The sequence below is a fragment of the Leptosomus discolor genome, chromosome 25, assembly GCF_034619465.1.
Source record: "Leptosomus discolor isolate bLepDis1 chromosome 25, bLepDis1.hap2, whole genome shotgun sequence".
NCBI classification, from domain to species: domain Eukaryota; kingdom Metazoa; phylum Chordata; class Aves; order Leptosomiformes; family Leptosomidae; genus Leptosomus; species Leptosomus discolor.
The window spans coordinates 5847141-5864515 of NC_141415.1; the positions used below are offsets into that span (position 1 = coordinate 5847141).

Consider the following 17375-nt stretch of genomic DNA (forward strand, 5'->3'; position numbering starts at 1 on the left):
CGCAGCAAGAGGAAAATCACCTAAGCTGCTATTGCAACTGCAGTCTCGGAGGATGCAAACGTGACCCTGGCTAAAGAATCTTGGAGCCAGCAGCGACACTGAGAAACTGTCCCTGTAGTCCTGTCTGCTCTGTGCACGAGTCGTTGTTCCACTAAGGAGTACCACAGTCTAGATTCTGCCAAAACAAACTTTATTGCACAAAAAAAATCTTATGTACAATAGTATATAAACAAGGTATCTTAGAGTGACTCTTGTGCATATATTTTCAACTCAATTAGGTCTAAAAATCTGTTGCTAAAACATCTCTGCCTAGAGCAGTCATTTGAGGATTGTCACTTTGAAATGGAAACATTCAGAAATGGTAGGACAAACAACATTAGAGCTATAAAACTAATACTTCTCTTTTACAGCCACATGCTAGTTATGTGAATAGTGTCCACAATAAGGCATTTTCTTGTTTCGTTGTATCAGTGGATGGTAACGCCACATGCATCACAAACAGATTTCAGAACCAGCTCTGCCTTGGGAAGGCAGCAGAGTCACAGCTCTACCCACAATGCTACCAAATGGTGAAAAACAACGTGACATTTACAATGGGATCGAAGAGGCGGTAAAGGAGCACACAGCTCCGGACTTCTCGGGAGACCCCGCTGCCTCCCCGAGGCCTCCTTTCAAGGTGAACACCGCTTCAGCTGCTCTCATCTGGTGTACGTGTGGAGTGAGTCCTACGTAAGTTCAGCTTTCCCTCGAGGGAAGACAGGGTTTAAGTCTAAATCAAGCCAATGACAGGCCCAGGGGAGTTTGCTTGCTAAAGGGAAAAAAGGTTCCCAAGTTGTTAAACGGCACCTTAACGTTCAAGAAATGTTTCCACCTTTCAGCTTTTCAGAGCTGCTTAAGCAGCAGTGTGCAGGCTTCTGAGTTCTGCAGGAGTTGATATAAATCAGAGAGAGTGAAAATAATTCAGTGACGCATGGGGCATTGCCGTTCTGTCCAGCGCACGGCGGGGGGGGCTTGGCCCCTCTTTCTGCACTTTTTTTAGAACAAAGATGACTGCATTGGAAGTTCTCCCACCACCATCAGGAGGCTGAAACAGGGCCAAGCTGGTGGGAAGGTGTTTAAGGAAACGAGAGGAGGGCCCAGGACAATGTGCAACTTTGTGCTTAGCTTTCCATCAAAGCTCCCATAAAAATAATAATTAAAAAAAAAAAAAAAGTAGATTAAGCTCTTTATCAACAAAACATTATACTGCTCCAATGAATCGTCACCAGGTTCATCTACCTGGGGAAACCGGGGATTTCACCTCCACCCAAGTTCCACTAAATACATCTTTGATGTAAGGGCACTCGCAGCCAGCAGACACCTCTCCAAGAGGCCGGCCTTCGCTCACCGTAAAAACCTGCTGTTGAAAACATTCAAAGCTCTGAAGCGTTCAACTTTAGGACACTCAGCTAGCTTGTGCTCGGCCAAGTTTGGCAAAGGAGTTTGTCAGTAACAAGGTGTACACCTCCGAAGAACCCCACCCAGAAACAGTGGCCTCCTTGGCTAGAATCGCCCCTTATTCTAGCGTTTCAATGGGATGGATCAAAGTAGCAACAGGGAGTGAGGTGCCAGGAGGAAGAAGGGAGGAAAATGAACTATTACACTGAGTAGAGAGGTGGAAAGCAAAGAGTACTTCAGTGAAGGAAACGAAACAGCTCCATTCAGAGCAGCCAGAGTAAAATATTCTAGATGCTAAATTCAAATCAACACCTTAAAAAAAAAAAAAATACACAAACTAGATTTCTTTTTAAGTGCTTCCCCCATTTCTGACCAAGGATTTTCTCGCCCTCCCTTCCCCCAAATACCAGGATGAACACACCTGCACTCCATTTATGGATTCTTGCAGTTTCCACTTTTCATCCACCCCTTTGCGCCTGAAGTCTCAGTGGACGAAGTCCCCCAGGGCTTGAGTAAAGCTTTCAGAAAGGAGCCCAGATTCCACCACTGCTCTTTATCTTTGGTCTGTCTAGAACAGGGTCTAGAAGAAAGACGTCAGGTAGGTGGGCTCCACGGAGCAGAGAGGCTCCGTCTCTCCCAACCCGCACAAAAAGGTTCCGCCTGGGCACGCGGGGCGTGGGCCCTGTCATACCCTGGACTCATCAAAGTGCTCCCACAGCTACAGCTCCACGTTCAGCACGCCCCAGGGAAGGGCTCACTGTCTAGGAACAGAGAAGCTGTCAAGAGGATTTGCAGTCTAGATCTCATTCTTTAATCAAATGGAGAAGGAAAAAAAAAAAAAAAAAAAACCAAAACCAACCAGTGTAGGTGTTTCCAAAAAATAACCTGATGCCACATGCTCTGGCTTTCTAGCATATTAAGTACCTTTTAAGAGTAGCCTGTCACAAGCTTGGCTTTGTCTAGCATGAAGTCTTCTCATTCAGCGTTATCCACCAGAGCAGTAAAAGGAGACCGAAGATATCCCGTAGTTTCCTCCGCTCTGGCATTGGTTTGGTTGTTGAGTCTATCAGGGGTACTCTAGAGTGTGAAGACAGAACATCCCCACGGCTTGGCCTCTCCACTGTTAATGCAGCTCTAAGCTTTAGAGCAACCTTGAGTGTCTGTCTCTGTCTCGGAGGAGCTGCTCTCAGAGTCTATTTCTGTAACCTCCTGCTGGTGTTTCTCTTGCACCTTCTGCCGAATTCCTTGCAAACGCACTAATAGGGACTGATAGTCGAAGTGGCCTCGTTTTTCACCAAAAGGATCCTGGAAGAAAACCACAGATAAGCCTATTAATATAAACCATTATCCTTCTGGCAAGAGGCAGAAAGAAGGCGGCTGCGTAGTCATTGGGCAACAAATGGTCAAAGACTTAAGGGTTAAATCCCATCTTATGAGGGACAGGCCCCTTAGCTTCCCACTGCCATGGCGGAGGTGGAAGACTGATGACAATTTCTGTTTGGAGTCTGTTTTGGGAAACCTCACAAACCCAAGCAAACTTCAAAACCAGATGAAAGGCCAAGCAGACGCGGTTTGGATTTCTACCACCTGCTTTGAGGAAGTAAACTGTTTCAAAGGTTTGGTCTCAGGGGCGTTCCAGGGAGGCAGGAAAAACATTACAAATGAAAGTCTCTCAAATCCAGAGGCCAAAGACTTGACTGCACTTCGTGTTAGTGCTACAGACCCTTGTCCAAATGAAAGCATCGCTACGCTCATTTTAAACCAAGGCCCCCAGCCGAGATGTAGCCAAGTCAGAGGCAGAAAGTCTTTGGAGATTATTCAACGTTTGCTGCTTTTATCCCCGTCCCAGGTCGAAGACACATTGCCAGGGGTATATAAGGTGGCGGTGGTGGAGTTTACGCTGTCCTGTCTGATGGGAATCTTTGGTACAAGCCAACATTTGGCGCCAGAGTGAGCAAGACAGCACATCTGGCAAGCACTCAACTGATACCGAGCCTGGAGTGACTTCATTTTAAACACAGGGTAACGAAGACAACGCTACCATCTCTCCAGCACGTTGTGTTCGTGCTTCCTGCGCGACTATAAGCGAGCAGAAAACCAACCACGGCAGTCACTGCCTCTGGGAACTGAGCACGACACAGTGATCTTCACAAACCCTGGAGAAAGCAACTGAGCCCTGACTCCTTGAAGGAGAAACAAGAGTGGGCCACACCTGACAACCCTCTAACGTCACCAAACTTCACGACATTCTCTGCAGCTGGAAGTCAGGCACAGACCTATGGGAATTTCTCACTTCAAACATGACCTCTCCTGCTTTGGGAAGGGCTTTCAATTTATGAATTACACAGCCAGTGACGGCACTGACAGGAAAAAAAAAGGACTCAGAGACACAAGATCATTAAATCAACCACCTCCATCTTTTCTTAGCAGTGAAACTTCTCAATGAGTCAGACAAGGGGTGGCTGAGGAGGGAGGAAGACACATCTGTTCATATGCAAATAGCTTGGCAATCTATTCTTTAAAGTCTACTTTCCTGCAGAAACAAGCTCCTGTATTCAACCTGTCTAGATGTGTCTGCCATATTGTCACTGTTCCTCCAGCCCTTCCTCCCCCAGTTACTTTTGACTCAGTCAGCCACTTTCCATCTCATCTGACAGAGCGAGGAGCACCAGAGAAAAGTTCCTATCTGCTGTACGAGCAAAGGAACCTCAGAACAAGGGAAACTCTAGCAGTGACCCCACAGGAAAATACTGCAGGGGAATTCAGTGGCCACCACCACTCGATAACCCACATGGGCCCTCCCTGTTTAACACCAAATCCACACGAAAGCAAACTGGACCAGTTCCACTGCTGAAAGAAGTACCTGCTTGCCTGGAGAGCGTGGCAGGTCCAGCACTCAGAAATGTAACAGCCTTGTAAATATTGCTTGAGCTTGGGGATGGTAGTGTTTTATCCCCAGGAACGTCTCAGGTCTCAGTTTCATGGCTGATCCAAAGGTGGAATATATAGTTCATAGAAAAGATCCAGATCCACCCCATGTACCTCTAGGTGCTGCCCATTGTTTGTCACTAACCACGCACCCTTATCTAAGGCAGGGTGTTATCAACAAGCAAACTGTCAGCCACTCACCTGCATCGTCTGTCCTTGGAGATAAAGTCTCTCTTTACACACCCCTTCATAGAAGTCGTAGTATTCCATGAAGGATTTCTCCATTACGCCCCTGAACGTAACGAGAGAGCAAACAATCAGCACAAAACGACAGTGTTACCACGGCCACCTCATCCAGGGTCACCTCATCCCCCTGAACTCCACGTGATCACCGTGGACACCCACGCAGGGTGTCCCAGACAACCAACAGGGCACGGCGAGGCAGGACACGGAGCGGAACGAGCTGCAGCGTCCCTGCAGCTGAAGAGATCCTGCACGTGCTTCCACAGCAGCTGTGCCCCCCTCCCTCCCCGCCTTTCCCCCCCCCCCCCCATAAGACAAGGCACACTTATTCTCAAACACCAGTCAGAGGATGCAGCCATTGTGCACATTAACACAGCCTTTGTCAAGGCTCCTGGGCACCACGCAGACGCAGCCGTCCACTTCAGGCGACACAAAACGACTCTTTGCTGGCCCAGGCAGCGTTAAAGACGTGCTCCTCCCCAAAACAACTCTCAGGATCTCAGGAACAGCAGCCAGAGGAGTTTATCCCGCTTCCCCACACCCACTTGCTCCCTCCACGCCTCTCTTCCGTACCGTAATGGCTCAGGACAGGGACACTTTCCTTCCAGCATGTCGCACACCGCGACTCGGATGGTCTCATGCCGAATGCACTCGTTATAGTTCTTGCTGTCCCCGGGGTGCCTCTCCTGGAAAGACAATTTGGGCCAGTGAGTCCACGCGACTGCAATGGCTCTTCGTCCCTCCCTCCTGGGCCCGATGAATTTCACTGGTGCGTGAACCCACTACGGCTTTGTTCTGGGTACGCTGAGCTAATTTATACCGCAAATGAGAGGCTGGCAAGATTTCTTGTGTCTCCAGAGCCTCGGACTCACGCAGCTGTGGAGACAGGTCAACTGAGAAAGTTAGCACAGAAACCTGCCTCTCTCCGAGATGCTGGAAACCAGGAAAACCTGAGCAGGTTGGTTCCTGCATGACAGCCTGTCCCAAGGAAGCCATTTCAGGAGTCACGCAGCAGAGAAATGAAGAGCCACCCCATCTCCCCGGCAACTTCTCAAAGACCTCTTGTTCTTCTGTTCCCTTACACGTACGTGAGCTAGGCAGCCTCCAGTTCAGAGCTGGTGTGAGTCTCCCCCTCAAGCTCTGACCAGAGGCAGAGCAAGCTAGAAAAGAGCCAAGCGACATAACCCACTTTTGTCCCCATTTCCAGAACGGGATTTGCCACCAGAAGCAAGGTACGGCGGGAAAGGACAAAGAGCTGCAGGACCAGAGATGTTCTACCTCAACCTCTCACCTGCTCAAAGCCCGGTTCATTGTGATAAGGGTTCTCAGTCATCAGAGACTGGATGGAGATGAGGACTGAAGAGATACTCTGTGCTGGGCTCCATGCAGGCCCGGTCCAAGTGCTGAGGCATCAAAACAGAAAAGTATCAATTAATAACGCAGGACTGGCTTGGTGAGCACCATCCCTCCAACTACCAAACACCAGGATGCTTGGGAAAGCACATTATACCTTCCAGAAATGTGACAGGAAAAGAAACACCTGCAACAGATACAGAAAGCACTGGACACTGAGGAAGTCTGCAGGGTTAAAGTAGTTTATTCTCTCAACCGAATGAGTACTGTAGCTTGAGCAAGACAAGAGAGGCTGGCAAACCTCACTCCACCGCTCACACACACAGGGCATCACACCGGAGTTGAGGAAAAGTAACATTTCCAAGCATTTTACAGGGAACTTCAAAGCTATGCCTGTCATCTCACACAGCAGCCTGGAGCAACACGAGCTACCAGCGCTACTGTAAGTCAAACCTAACAACTCTTAGGAACAGAAATCTGGTTTTCAAGACTCAAACAAGACCAGCACTTGTGCAGTCTGTAATGCAGACGCTCAGCACAAGGACTGCCACCAAAGGCACTAACAGATGCTCTGCTAGAGGAATAAGGTGACCATTTCCTACAGACAGGGCAGCAAAAAACCTCTGCACAGAACAGCATAAGCAGAAAAAGCTCTTCTTCTCCTTGCCCTTCACATATCCTAGTTCCAGGTAGAGACCTGTCTCCCTGTAAGCTGAACAAGGATGTGCTGACCCACATATGCTCTTCCTAAACCCTTTCATTCGCGGCTCCCTCTGCGCTTCCCATCTCTGCCAAGGCCGAGGCTTTTTGTTCACTCTTCAATAATTCAGTTTCCTCGCGAAGGCTGCACGAGCCACGCGGCAGCTTGCGCGGGAGCTGCCGGGCACTCGGACTCCCAAGACACGGACGTGCCCTACACATCCCAGCGCTTGGCAGGCGTTGGCATCCCGCTCACAGGAGCGGGAAGACTCCTCCGCTGAGGAAGGTGTTTCCCAGCACAATGCACCTCTCTACCAGCCCTGGGCCAGCCTCTATCGTATCAGCTACTTGGACCAACCTTGGTGTAAGTGGCTGTCCTGGGTTACAGTGTAAAATGTGCCAAAAGGAAAAAAAAAGTATTCTATTACCATCTTCAGGAGCTGTTGAGACCAGGTGGGGCGGTGCTCCCTGCCTGCCCCCTCTGGACTATCTCCTGTTCATGGGCACAACAATGCCTTATCGCCTGACCCATCGGTAACTCGCTCCTGGGCTATCTCCTGTTCATGGCCCATCAAGGAACTGCCTCACGACTCCCCATCCCATGGTGAGATGCTCCGCCCGGGGGGAAGGAGCCAAGCAGTCCATGCCAAATAAAAACGGAGATCTCCAACACCCTAGCAGCCTTCTTCCACTGGATTCCCAGAGGAGTTTTCCCCCCCACTGGAGTTCCAGAGGACAAGAGCTACCTACCTACCACTGGACCTTCGGAGGAAGACCAGACCCTTTTACCTGATTGCTGCTTCCACAGAACTACACCCATCACTTCAGGAGGACTGCAGCCAGCATCTTATCGGACTGCTACTGCCCCCCTAACAGGGGGTCAGGTTGTATTCCTGACTCTGTCAGTGTAAACCAGGGGGTTGTTTGTTTTTCCCTGCCTTGTGTTATATATATATATATATATTAGTAAAGAACTGTTATTCCCATTCCCCATATCTTTGCCTGAAGGCCCGTTAATTTCAAAATTATAATAATTTGGAGGGAAGGGGGTTGCACTTTCCATTTCAAGGGAGGCTCCTGCCTTCCTTCGCAGACACCTGTCTTTCAAACCAAGACAGTGGCACACGCATATATGCGGCGTTACCACCACAGCAGTGCTCAGACTCCTCCTGGTTGATCAAATCCCTGCAGCAATTCAAGCCATCACTGCCCCTTCCTCACCTGGCTGCTGCTCCTTCCTCTCTGCAGCAGGAGGAACCACGTACTAACACCCCAGCTGCACCAGTCCAGAGTCTCAGCCAAAGCCTTTCTTTACTGGGAACTGAGACTGTCCCAGCTGGAGTTGGGAATATCACACCGTGGCCAGGGTTCCTCTGGCAGAGCCGTCAGAGCCACTCCATCAACCAGGCCTTGCACACGTTTAAAAAAAAAAAAAAAAATCAAGCAGGTAAAGAATAAGCTTTTGCAGAAGTGGAGCCTGTTTGAACAGGCAGCATGGGAGCAGTGCCTGTAAATCATTACACCCACCGCTCAGCCCCACATACTGTGTGTAGGTGGAAGCCCAGAGCAGTCAAATGGCTCTCAAGGAAGTTCTTAGTGGCTTTTAATTTTATTTATTTCTTTTTAAACCCACACAGAGAGAGGAAATTAAAACCACGAGAACCTACATCCAAACAACATTAAGGATCGGGCTGCAAAGCGCAAAAGCGGAAGAAACGCGGTGCTTGGTCTGAGGCTTGGCAGAGGGAAGCGGGAGAAAAGGGGCAGCGTCTGCTGAGCTTCGTGCTTCCCCTGCTCCCTCCTCAGGAGCTTTTAAAGACAAGTCAGACTCATTTCAAGAGAGGAATTTGTGCTGCTTTACGACTCTGATTGTGCACATGACTTCCCAGAGGCACAGAGGTGCATCCAAGCACATCTCTGGGGCAAGATCAGGGCCCAAAGCGTCGAGAAGGATGCATGAGGCAGGATACAGCCTGCAGCCACCTCCTGATTTCCCATCAAAACAGTCAAAGTCTCCTCTTACCCTAGAATACTCAGGCAGACTTTCCCATTGCGGTAGAAGTTGGGGTTAAACCTCACTGTGTTATTTCCCGTTGTCATCAGTTTGACCCTTGGTGGGTGGATGGGATAATCTGGAGGACAGCGAAACAGGAACAAGAAGAAACCCCCTTCATAAGGCGTGTCAAATGGGCCTGTGATCAATGCATGAATCTGGAAAACAAAAGCCCGTCTTGCGCACCACTTCAAAACTCTGCAGCGCCGTCACGTCCTCCACGAAGCCAACCGAAGGCAAGAAACCTCCACCCAGGCAGCAGCACGGAGGCAGCGTCTTCCCCGAGCCCACGCCATGTGCAGGCCACCGGGAACCCTCCCGCCTGCCCTCCTCAGCCAGGGCCGCTGCTGCGCACTTCTCTCCCCTCTGCCACCCTCGATGTGCAAAGCAGGTTTCCAACGCGAGCTTTGGCCAGAGGCCACAACAGCTGCCTCCCATACATCTCTAGACAGTCCAAACCAGACTGAATCACAGTTCAGCTGGTGAGCTACACTTCAAAAAAAAAAAAAAGTAAGATTTCAAATATGAAAAAAAACAAAATCTAATTTTAGAGAGGAAAAAATTCAGAATTTCTGCCAAAACTCGAGCATTCCTCAATTTTATGGTCTCATGCTGATTTGGTCTTATTGAAACCAATCACTCAAATCTCCTCTGCCAGGATCCGAAATTAAGACCCTATTCTCTGCACGCTAATTACCCTCAAAGATCCCAATTGTATACCAGGAAATCTACTCCCTTTGGGCTATTCAGGAAGCTGACTCCCCAAGCGATCCAAGCAGTCTCCTTTAATGATCCTCTTGCCTCCCCAGGATTTCAGTTAAAAGCCCCAAGGCTGGTGTTCTACAAACCCGCATTTCCGTTGCATTTTGGCACTTCCAGCTCCGCTGAGCGAAGCTGGAGCTGCAGCTCAGTGCCCCAGGTGGGAGCTGGCTGTGCAGAGACACTCCCTTTGTGCCACCTCCAAAAACCCAGGGGCCCTAAGCCAGGCAAGCGCTTACATGGGAGGAATTTGAGGGAATCTGGGGGACCCCATGTTGTCAGGGGGGTGGGAGAAGTGTGCAGCAGGGGGAAAAAACCCCAAAGCAACCCCCCCACACGCACACGTAAGTGGCAAAGCCCAGCACAGCCAGACCAGGTGACGCTGGCTGGAGAAAGGGCAGCACCAGCCAAGAAACACACTGGATCAAGAACATCATTGGAGCAACCTCTGCCTCCCAGCTCCCTGCATTCTCTCTGACATAATCAGAAATTCCCAGTCCTGGAAAACCCCTGAGAGCCAGGAGGGAAAGAACAGCGGGAGGAGAGGCTGTAGCCACGCTGGTGGCCCTAGGTCTGCTGGAGACAACGAGGTGGGAGCAGCCACGTGGGTCAGACCTGCACAGCAGGCAGCTCCACAGCAGGACAGGGCCTGGGTGCAGGGACACAGCTCTCCACCAGCTCACAATTCAACATCTCCAGTTGCCACAAGCGGATTCTAACGCTCCAGCGCTGCTGGTGGCTGATGGATATTTCTCATTTCCAGCCTCTTTGAGAAGCTCCCCATGGCCAACAGCTTTCCGTGGAGCTCTCTCTTCTTTGAGCAGCTCTGTTGACGGTTTTGAAGCATCAGGAGGATGAAACGAGCTGGATCAGCCCCCCACTGACTCGCAGGGCCACTAAAGCAGAGCTGGCTTTATGGAAGCTCCTCAGATTGCTGCTATCTCTCCACAGTTTCCTTGAGAGCCTCCTCCCATTTGAAATGCAGCCCATCTCAAGGTCACCAAGAAAACTGGAGCCTCGTGACGCTCTCGCAAGGCTCACCCTGACTTCTCTCAAAACATTAGGGGGGAACCCTCCGTTCGGGCAAACCCTGAAAGCAGCCATCAACAGCAACACACCGAGAAGCGGAAAGTTGAACCAGCTCCAAATCTTCTCTTACCTTGGTCATGTCATGGGGATCAGGCACAACAAACATTCCCGGGGGCGGTTCCTTGTAAATGGACATGATATCCCTGAACAAAGGAAACAGGAATTAGTCAAGATCTCCCTTGGCGTTCATCAGCCCTCGAGGCACGGAGCGTTCTAGATGACAAATCGGTGCACGGATGCAAAGGGACAGACTTTCAAGATGGAAGCTTGCAACTCAAGGAGCTAGACATTTTTCTTTTGCCTCTGTTTCCTGGCTGAGCTCTTTCAACTCATCCCCCAAAAACAGCTGGGGCATTTCGAGGCACCAGCAGCATTCCATGAATCAATACACAGGGCATCAGACCAAGCACACCCTGCCTACCTGCAGCCTCGTATTCTACCATGGGTCGCTCCAGTGCATAAAACCTCAACCATAACCTTCCCCTAAGGTAGTCACAAGTTCTCTTAGGTGAATGTTGGTGTTTAAAGGATGACTTTCCCTCCCCATGTTTTCCTTCTTCACACTCAGACTATTTACAGGATCCCTTTCATATACCCAGTCACGTTTCCCCCAAACACACCGTGACTCAGCTGCCTTTGAGAATGTTACTACTCTGACAAATTTGGGTTTACTCAGACAGCGGGTTCCAGAGGAGTTAGGATGCACATACACATCACTTGATCCCAACGGCCTCGTTTCCTTAGGGATGTGGACTAAATGAACTGAAAAGTAACAAATCACCTACGACTCTGCGTGGTTTACAGATAAACTGAACGGCACCTGTTACCTCTCATTGCCAAAACACCTCCCTCCCATAATCGGAGCTCCATCGAGCTCCGGGACAAGCTCTCACTTGACCTTCCCATTTGGGAAACGACTGGAGTTCAAAGAGGTTTCAGGGCAAGAAGAAGCGTGAGAGCAACAGGAGAACCTCACCTTCCTGCCTACTGTTAGGAGGTTCGTGCTTTTGGTGTTTGGCTTGGAAAGTGCCCAAATATCTGGTGCCATCTTTGGAAGACGTTATACAAGCTCTAGAACAAGGATGAGCAAGAGCCTGGCAGGCAGTGATACTTGCTCTGAAGGAAGAGGAAGAACTTGTTGACACCGTGCCAGCGTGTCTAACAATACAGGCCCGTATTGCTCGTTCCATCAAAGGCTATCGACACGCCAGGCTGAGCCAGATGCTCCTTTAAAGAGTCAGAGCAGCCAAACAGGGGGCACCAGCAGGAAAAAGGATTGCTACGGGCAGGTTGAGTACAAACTTCTTAACCTGACCGTTGATGGGGACCAAGAAGCCCGCTCCCCTCCCCATTTAGCAGCACCTCCGAGGAGCAGCCAGCGATGCCGAGGGCAGGATTAGAGCCGTGCAGCTCAGAGCTCTGCTGCCAAACGGCTCAGCAACAGCAGACGGAGAAATATGTACCGAATGGTGGTACATATCCACGGCGCCAGGGTAGGTGAGGTGTGAGACTCCATCCTCGCCCAAACACCTGGACAAGGAGAGTCCCGGGCCACGGTAAGGGAGCAGGCTCTGTCCCCAGGAAAGCCCCGGGACACAGGGAGGGACAGGGGCCTGTCTCCAGACCCAAACCCCAGTCTTCAGGACTGCCGGTGAGGGGATGGCGAGGCCCCGGGGACAGTTACCGCCTCGAGGGTACCGGGGACGAGCCAAGCATCTCTGCCGCGCTATGAGCCTCGGCTCCGTGCCCGCTTTCCGCCCGGGCAGCCCCCGCACCAGGCGCCGGGGCAGGGCAACGGGGGTTCCCCAGCCCACAGCCGGCTAGGCCCAGGGGGAGGGCCGCGAGGTCGGCAGAGCCGAGGACCGGAGCCACCCTCTCGGGTCGCTACGGCAGCGGGCACCCGGCAGCGCCGCTGAGCCACCGGGCCCGGGGCGGGGAGGCTCCGCCGCTGACGGGCAGGGCGGCTCTCTCACCGTTTGATCCGCAGGAGGCAGGCCGGGCTGGGCCGCTCGCTGTCCCAGTCGCCGCTGACCGTGGGGTCCCAGAAGGCGGAGTGCGTGAGGAGCGCGGCCCCCGCGGCCGCCGCCGCCGCCGCGATGGGGGCCCCGCCGCTTCCCGGGGCGACGCCAGCGCCCGGCGTCGCAGCGCCGAAACCCGCCGCCGCCCATAGCTCGGCGGGGATGAAAACGCCGGGGCTCCCCGCGCCACCGCCCGGGCCGGCCGAGGCGCCGCCGCTGCCCGCCGCCGCCGCCGCCAGCACCGCGGCCGGAGCCGCCTCCTCGGCGGCCGGACTCTCCGCCATTCCGCGCCCGGCCTCGGGGAACGCCGCTTCCGGGACTCCGCACCAGCGAGTCCGCCGGCCAGAGCGGCCCCCGCCTCTCGCCTCCACCACCGATCGCCGGCCAGAGCGGCGCCTCCCCCGCTCCCCCTCCCCCCCCCCCCTTCCACCCTCCACTACCCGCTACCTGCGCAAACTCCCCCCAGCCACCATAGAGTTGCGTCCCCCGGCGCCAGAGCGCCCCTTCTACAGAGACGCCTCGTGGCAGGCTAGAGTGTAGCCGCCGGGAGCAGCGCGCCCCCTGCTGCGGCGGGGGCCTGCCGGGCTGCAGGCAGCAGAAATAAGCAGTTTGGGGCTTTTTGGGTGGGGAAAAAACTCTGTTGGGAAGCGGCTGCTGCAACAGCCTCGCTGTCAGCACGCCTCAGCCTCGGAGACACGGGAGGGCAGCGCTCCAGCCCCCACCGAGGCGTGGCGGCGGGCTCAGGCAGCACCCAAAGTCCCCCCCGGGGCGCACAGCCTTCCCCCCGCCAGCCCCGGGAAGCAAACCAGGCTGCCCGGAGGGGTGCGAAAGGGTGGGAAGGGAGAGGAAAGCTGTTACTGTGGCTCGCAGGAAACCCACAGCTCTGCCTCTGGCCTACAAGGCCCATGTCACCCCCACCCCCCTGCTAGAGCAGCGCTGGGCTACCTACAGCGCCAGCGTGCGACCCCCAGGGAGAGAGTTCAGTTCTGAGGTCACTCCTGCTTTACCAGGGCTGCAACAGCAACAGTTATTTATACACAGTTTCATACATGTAAGGGAGAACAAATGTAGCTCAGACACAGGTAACAGTGTTGTTTTCCCGGGACAGCGAGTGTCGAGTACCTGCCACAATCGCTACAGCCGGTGATTGACACCCTGGGAAGATTCCCAAGGCACACTGTTGCTGCTGTAGGGTTACACATTTTCTCCAGGAGCCAACCTGGCAGCAGAGGGTGGATTTTTCCCCTTTCTAGTTCAGCCAGTGAGTCTCCCTTGAGTTCTTTCTGGTTTCGGAGCCATCATTTCTCCAAGTCTTAGGGACAGGGTTTTTTTAAGTCAAATTCTTCTCAGCCCCTCTTCCCCTCACAGGGTGCAAAAGCCACTACTACAAGTGAACAGAGCCATTCTGTACCCCTTCATACCCCCTGGGAGGTTACAACCCTGCTTCAGAGGCTTTAAGCAGCCACATTAATTACCTAAAGCAGATAACGAGAAGCTCCCCCAGTGCTCACCTTCCTTAAAGGCCCAGCTGTCTTACCCCAAGGCCCAAGATTCAGGTTAGATTTTAGCATTTCTCCTCCCTAGTCTACTCCAATCTCTCTACAACAGTAACTGTTGGGGGGCAGAAAGAAATAAAACTCAGCTGCAGTCCTTTGTGAAAACTGATGCTCTGAGGAGGCCCATGAACAGTGTGACCTTGACACCAGCTCTTCTTTGTGAAAGAAGAAAACTCAGCTGACAGGACAGCAGTACCCTTGTGTGCTTCCTGGTTATGTAGTTAAGCAAACACCACTAATACCCTTCTAAGCACTCACCTCACACTCTTTCAGATTAAAAAAAAAAGGCATAGCGTTTTCAACAACAGTATGTGGAAAAATACAACACTTTGTCAGCTCATCGAGAAGCATTTGCTTTCCGAGGGCAAGGCTTGTTGGGATTTTTGCAGAGATTGGAGCTGTTCAAGGCCATCCTCTCTTATCTAGCTGACTTCACAGTAGTTTTTCTCCCCTCCCACCACCATTTCATACTCCCTTCTTCCTTTATCAGTGCTACCCCCACACCTGGGACACGACCCTCTTCAACAAACACACCAATTTCCCCAAGTACTTCCCCACCAGAACATAAGGGGAAAAAAAAAAAATAAAGCCACCAGTTTATTTAGAGAAATTTTTTCTTTAATTGTCAGTCTGGAAGGCTCTGACGGAAGCAGACTCAAACCGCAGAGGACAGAGTGATGGAAGCCGCAGCCAGGACCAGAAGCTGTCACATAGCAAAGAGGATCAGGAATGCCACCATCAAACAGAAGAGCCCCATGGCCTCAGACAGGGCGAAGCCCAGGATGGCATAGGAGAAGAGCTGCTGCTTGAGAGATGGATTCCTGGATGGTGTACAAGGAGGCGAACAAACCAGAGAGAAGGGGGGGGGAAAAAAAAGGATCCATGGTGAGAAAAAAAAGCCACCCAGACCAGAGCCTGTATCACAGAAAACCAAAATTATGTCACACAAGCCACGGATTTTGAAGCACAAACCAGATTTATGGCAGGCAGCTGCTGCCTGGAGCGAGAAAGCCATGATTTTTCCCTGGTTTTAGCAACATAGACATGTTGAACCCCAAAGGCTAGTTTCACCTGCCCTGGTGGCACCAAGCAACAGCTCCTGCTAACAAACTAGTGCTTTGCCTCTTCTAGGGGCAGGCAGAGCTCCACAGAGCAGCTGCATCCTTTAGAAGCAAGCATGGGGTGGATTCAAACAATTCAGGCACTTTCTCATTTATTTTAATAGAATAATGGTTTATAACAGCCATTTTATATTTCAAGGACTGTTCAGTTAAACACAGCATCTGCTGATATACACACACACGGAGAGCTGGACATCTATTCCAGAGAAAGCTCTACTCCTCTCCTGAATGCGGTGCTGGAAGAAGGGAGTAAACTCCAGCCAGCCTGGCACCTCACTTACCGGGCATAGCCGATGATCAAGCTGCCAAACACTGTCCCAATACCCGCTCCCGAACCAGCCACCCCGACCGTGGCAGCGCCGGCACCGATGAACTTCGCAGCAGTGTCGATATCCCGGGAAACGGCGCTGGTTTGGAGCTCGCGGCGGGGCAGCTGTGAGGGGGGAACACCAGCTGGCTGCAGGGTGCAGGAGAAGAAACACGCGAATGTCACTTTTCATCATAAATATAACTTGGTTTTAAACAAAATATTATCACCATTTATCCTCTCCTCCTGGGAGAGCAGAATCAGCCAAGCTTGCTAAGCCACCAGCAGTGTGGGCTAGAAGCTACGTGCCCGTACCAGCCGTCCTCTCGATAGACACACTTCCTCCTCCATCTCAGGAGAAACCATCACGTACCACAGGGGGCAAGCACAGAAATACAGGACCCAGTTCACCACCTGAGAGTCTCACCTGTACAGTCTGAACCTCAGGCCTGCTGAAAACAGACACTGAAGCTGGTCTGGCCAGAGCCCTGGAACCGCACCGGAGCTGAAGCAAAGCACAGACAATTAACGGGATGCACCCGCACTCCTCCTCTAAAAACAGCAGTTATTTTATCAAGAACAGCCTTAGAATTTCTTTAAAACATCTCAAGAATAAAACAAGACTAAGAAGCAAAGGCGCACGTAAATCTAGGGTATTTCTAGCTCAGCCAGTTGGATTCAGTCCCCGAGCAATACCACCACAGACCACACACTGCAGCCCGAGTGCCACACCTGCTGCACCAGTTCAGTCACTACTACGATCCCATCCACCTTCTTCCTAACACATACCTTGAGAGAAAGAGGTGACTGAGTGTCTCTGTGATCGTTAACTTATCTTTGGAGATGCCTTGGGCCTGCAACTCATGGCACATCTACTAAGACGGTGGGTATCACCCTCCGGTCACCAGAGGTCACCTTGTTTCCCCTCCTTGTTAAATCCACACGATCCCACCTCAGCCCAGGGTGCCCAGGACAGCGTTTTGAACCACACATCACAGAGAAAGCCTCTACAATCACGTATCCCCGCTAAGTATTATGACAGTGTTCTGAAGAAAGGCATCTTACCAGAGCTGGAGAGCTGAGGAGAGCCAAAGGAGCCTGCATTTTGCTTAACCTATGACAAAGAAAAGGAAAAAACAAAACAAAACTAATCGGGAACCTCAACCTGCCAACAGCCCCAGCTCAGGGCTGACACACAACACGTCCATCCGCACCCGCATCCTTGAGCTGTACCCCAGGCTTCTCCCCACCGCCCCCACGCCCGGCCCCGTGTCCCCCCGCCGCCCTCCCCCCGTTAACCCTCCTCCGGGCCCTTTCCGGGCCATGCTCAGAGCTCCGCGCTTTTGCCTTCCCCGACACGATCGAAGCCCCCCCCCCCCCACCTTCCCCCCAAATGCCAACTGAGCCCGCCCGAGCCCCCGGGGGTGCGTGGGGACAGCGGAGGCGCCGACGCTTGTCGCACCCTCCGCGCCTGCCGCCTCCCAGCGAAGGGCACGGCACGACCGGCCGCCGACCCCACCGGCCGCCCGGGCCCAGGCCGACGGAGCCCCCCTCGCCGCTACCGGCGGGGGTCCGCGGTGCCCGGAAGGGGGCGGCCGGGCCGAGAGCGGGGCCCACCTGCGCGGGGTCCGCTCGGGGCTGCGGCGGCGGCGGCTGTGAGGGGAACCCGGCGCCCCGGCCCCGCTCACCTTGCCGTGTCCCCCCCGCGTCCTCCGCGCTCATTGGCTGCCGCCGCGCACGGCGCGCGGCATCCTGGGACAACATCCGCGCTTCCTATTGGCTGCGGCTGCGAGAACACCTCCCAGCAGCATC

At 52.8% G+C, this 17375-nt stretch overlaps 2 protein-coding genes across 5 annotated transcripts; both read right to left on the reverse strand.

The window, feature by feature from the left end:
• Positions 1–169: 169 nt before the first annotated feature.
• UBE2Z (ubiquitin conjugating enzyme E2 Z) lies at positions 170–12863 on the reverse strand. 2 transcript variants are annotated; one of them, XR_015184028.1, is made up of 8 exons: positions 12535–12863; positions 10632–10704; positions 8684–8871; positions 5900–6011; positions 5182–5294; positions 4567–4657; positions 2362–2742; positions 170–2017 (listed from the first exon to the last, which is right to left on the reverse strand). XR_015184028.1 is itself a non-coding variant. In XM_086477914.1 (7 exons), the coding sequence occupies exons 1-7, from the start codon at positions 12861–12863 to the stop codon at positions 2572–2574; spliced, it is 1077 nt and encodes a 358-aa protein (XP_086334040.1). In that variant the 3' UTR covers positions 170–2571. The 2 variants fall into 2 exon arrangements, 1 of the variants encoding a protein (XP_086334040.1); XM_086477914.1 differs by having other exon boundaries at positions 170–2742.
• Positions 12864–14731: 1868 nt separating this feature from the next.
• ATP5MC1 (ATP synthase membrane subunit c locus 1) lies at positions 14732–17327 on the reverse strand. 3 transcript variants are annotated; one of them, XM_086477934.1, is made up of 5 exons: positions 17185–17327; positions 16629–16680; positions 15991–16068; positions 15538–15713; positions 14732–14956 (listed from the first exon to the last, which is right to left on the reverse strand). In XM_086477934.1, the coding sequence occupies exons 1-5, from the start codon at positions 17325–17327 to the stop codon at positions 14842–14844; spliced, it is 564 nt and encodes a 187-aa protein (XP_086334060.1). In that variant the 3' UTR covers positions 14732–14841. The 3 variants fall into 3 exon arrangements, with proteins under 3 accessions (XP_086334060.1, XP_086334061.1, XP_086334063.1); XM_086477935.1 differs by having other exon boundaries at positions 16629–16677; positions 17252–17281; XM_086477937.1 differs by having other exon boundaries at positions 16629–16677; positions 17181–17208.
• Positions 17328–17375: the final 48 nt, after the last annotated feature.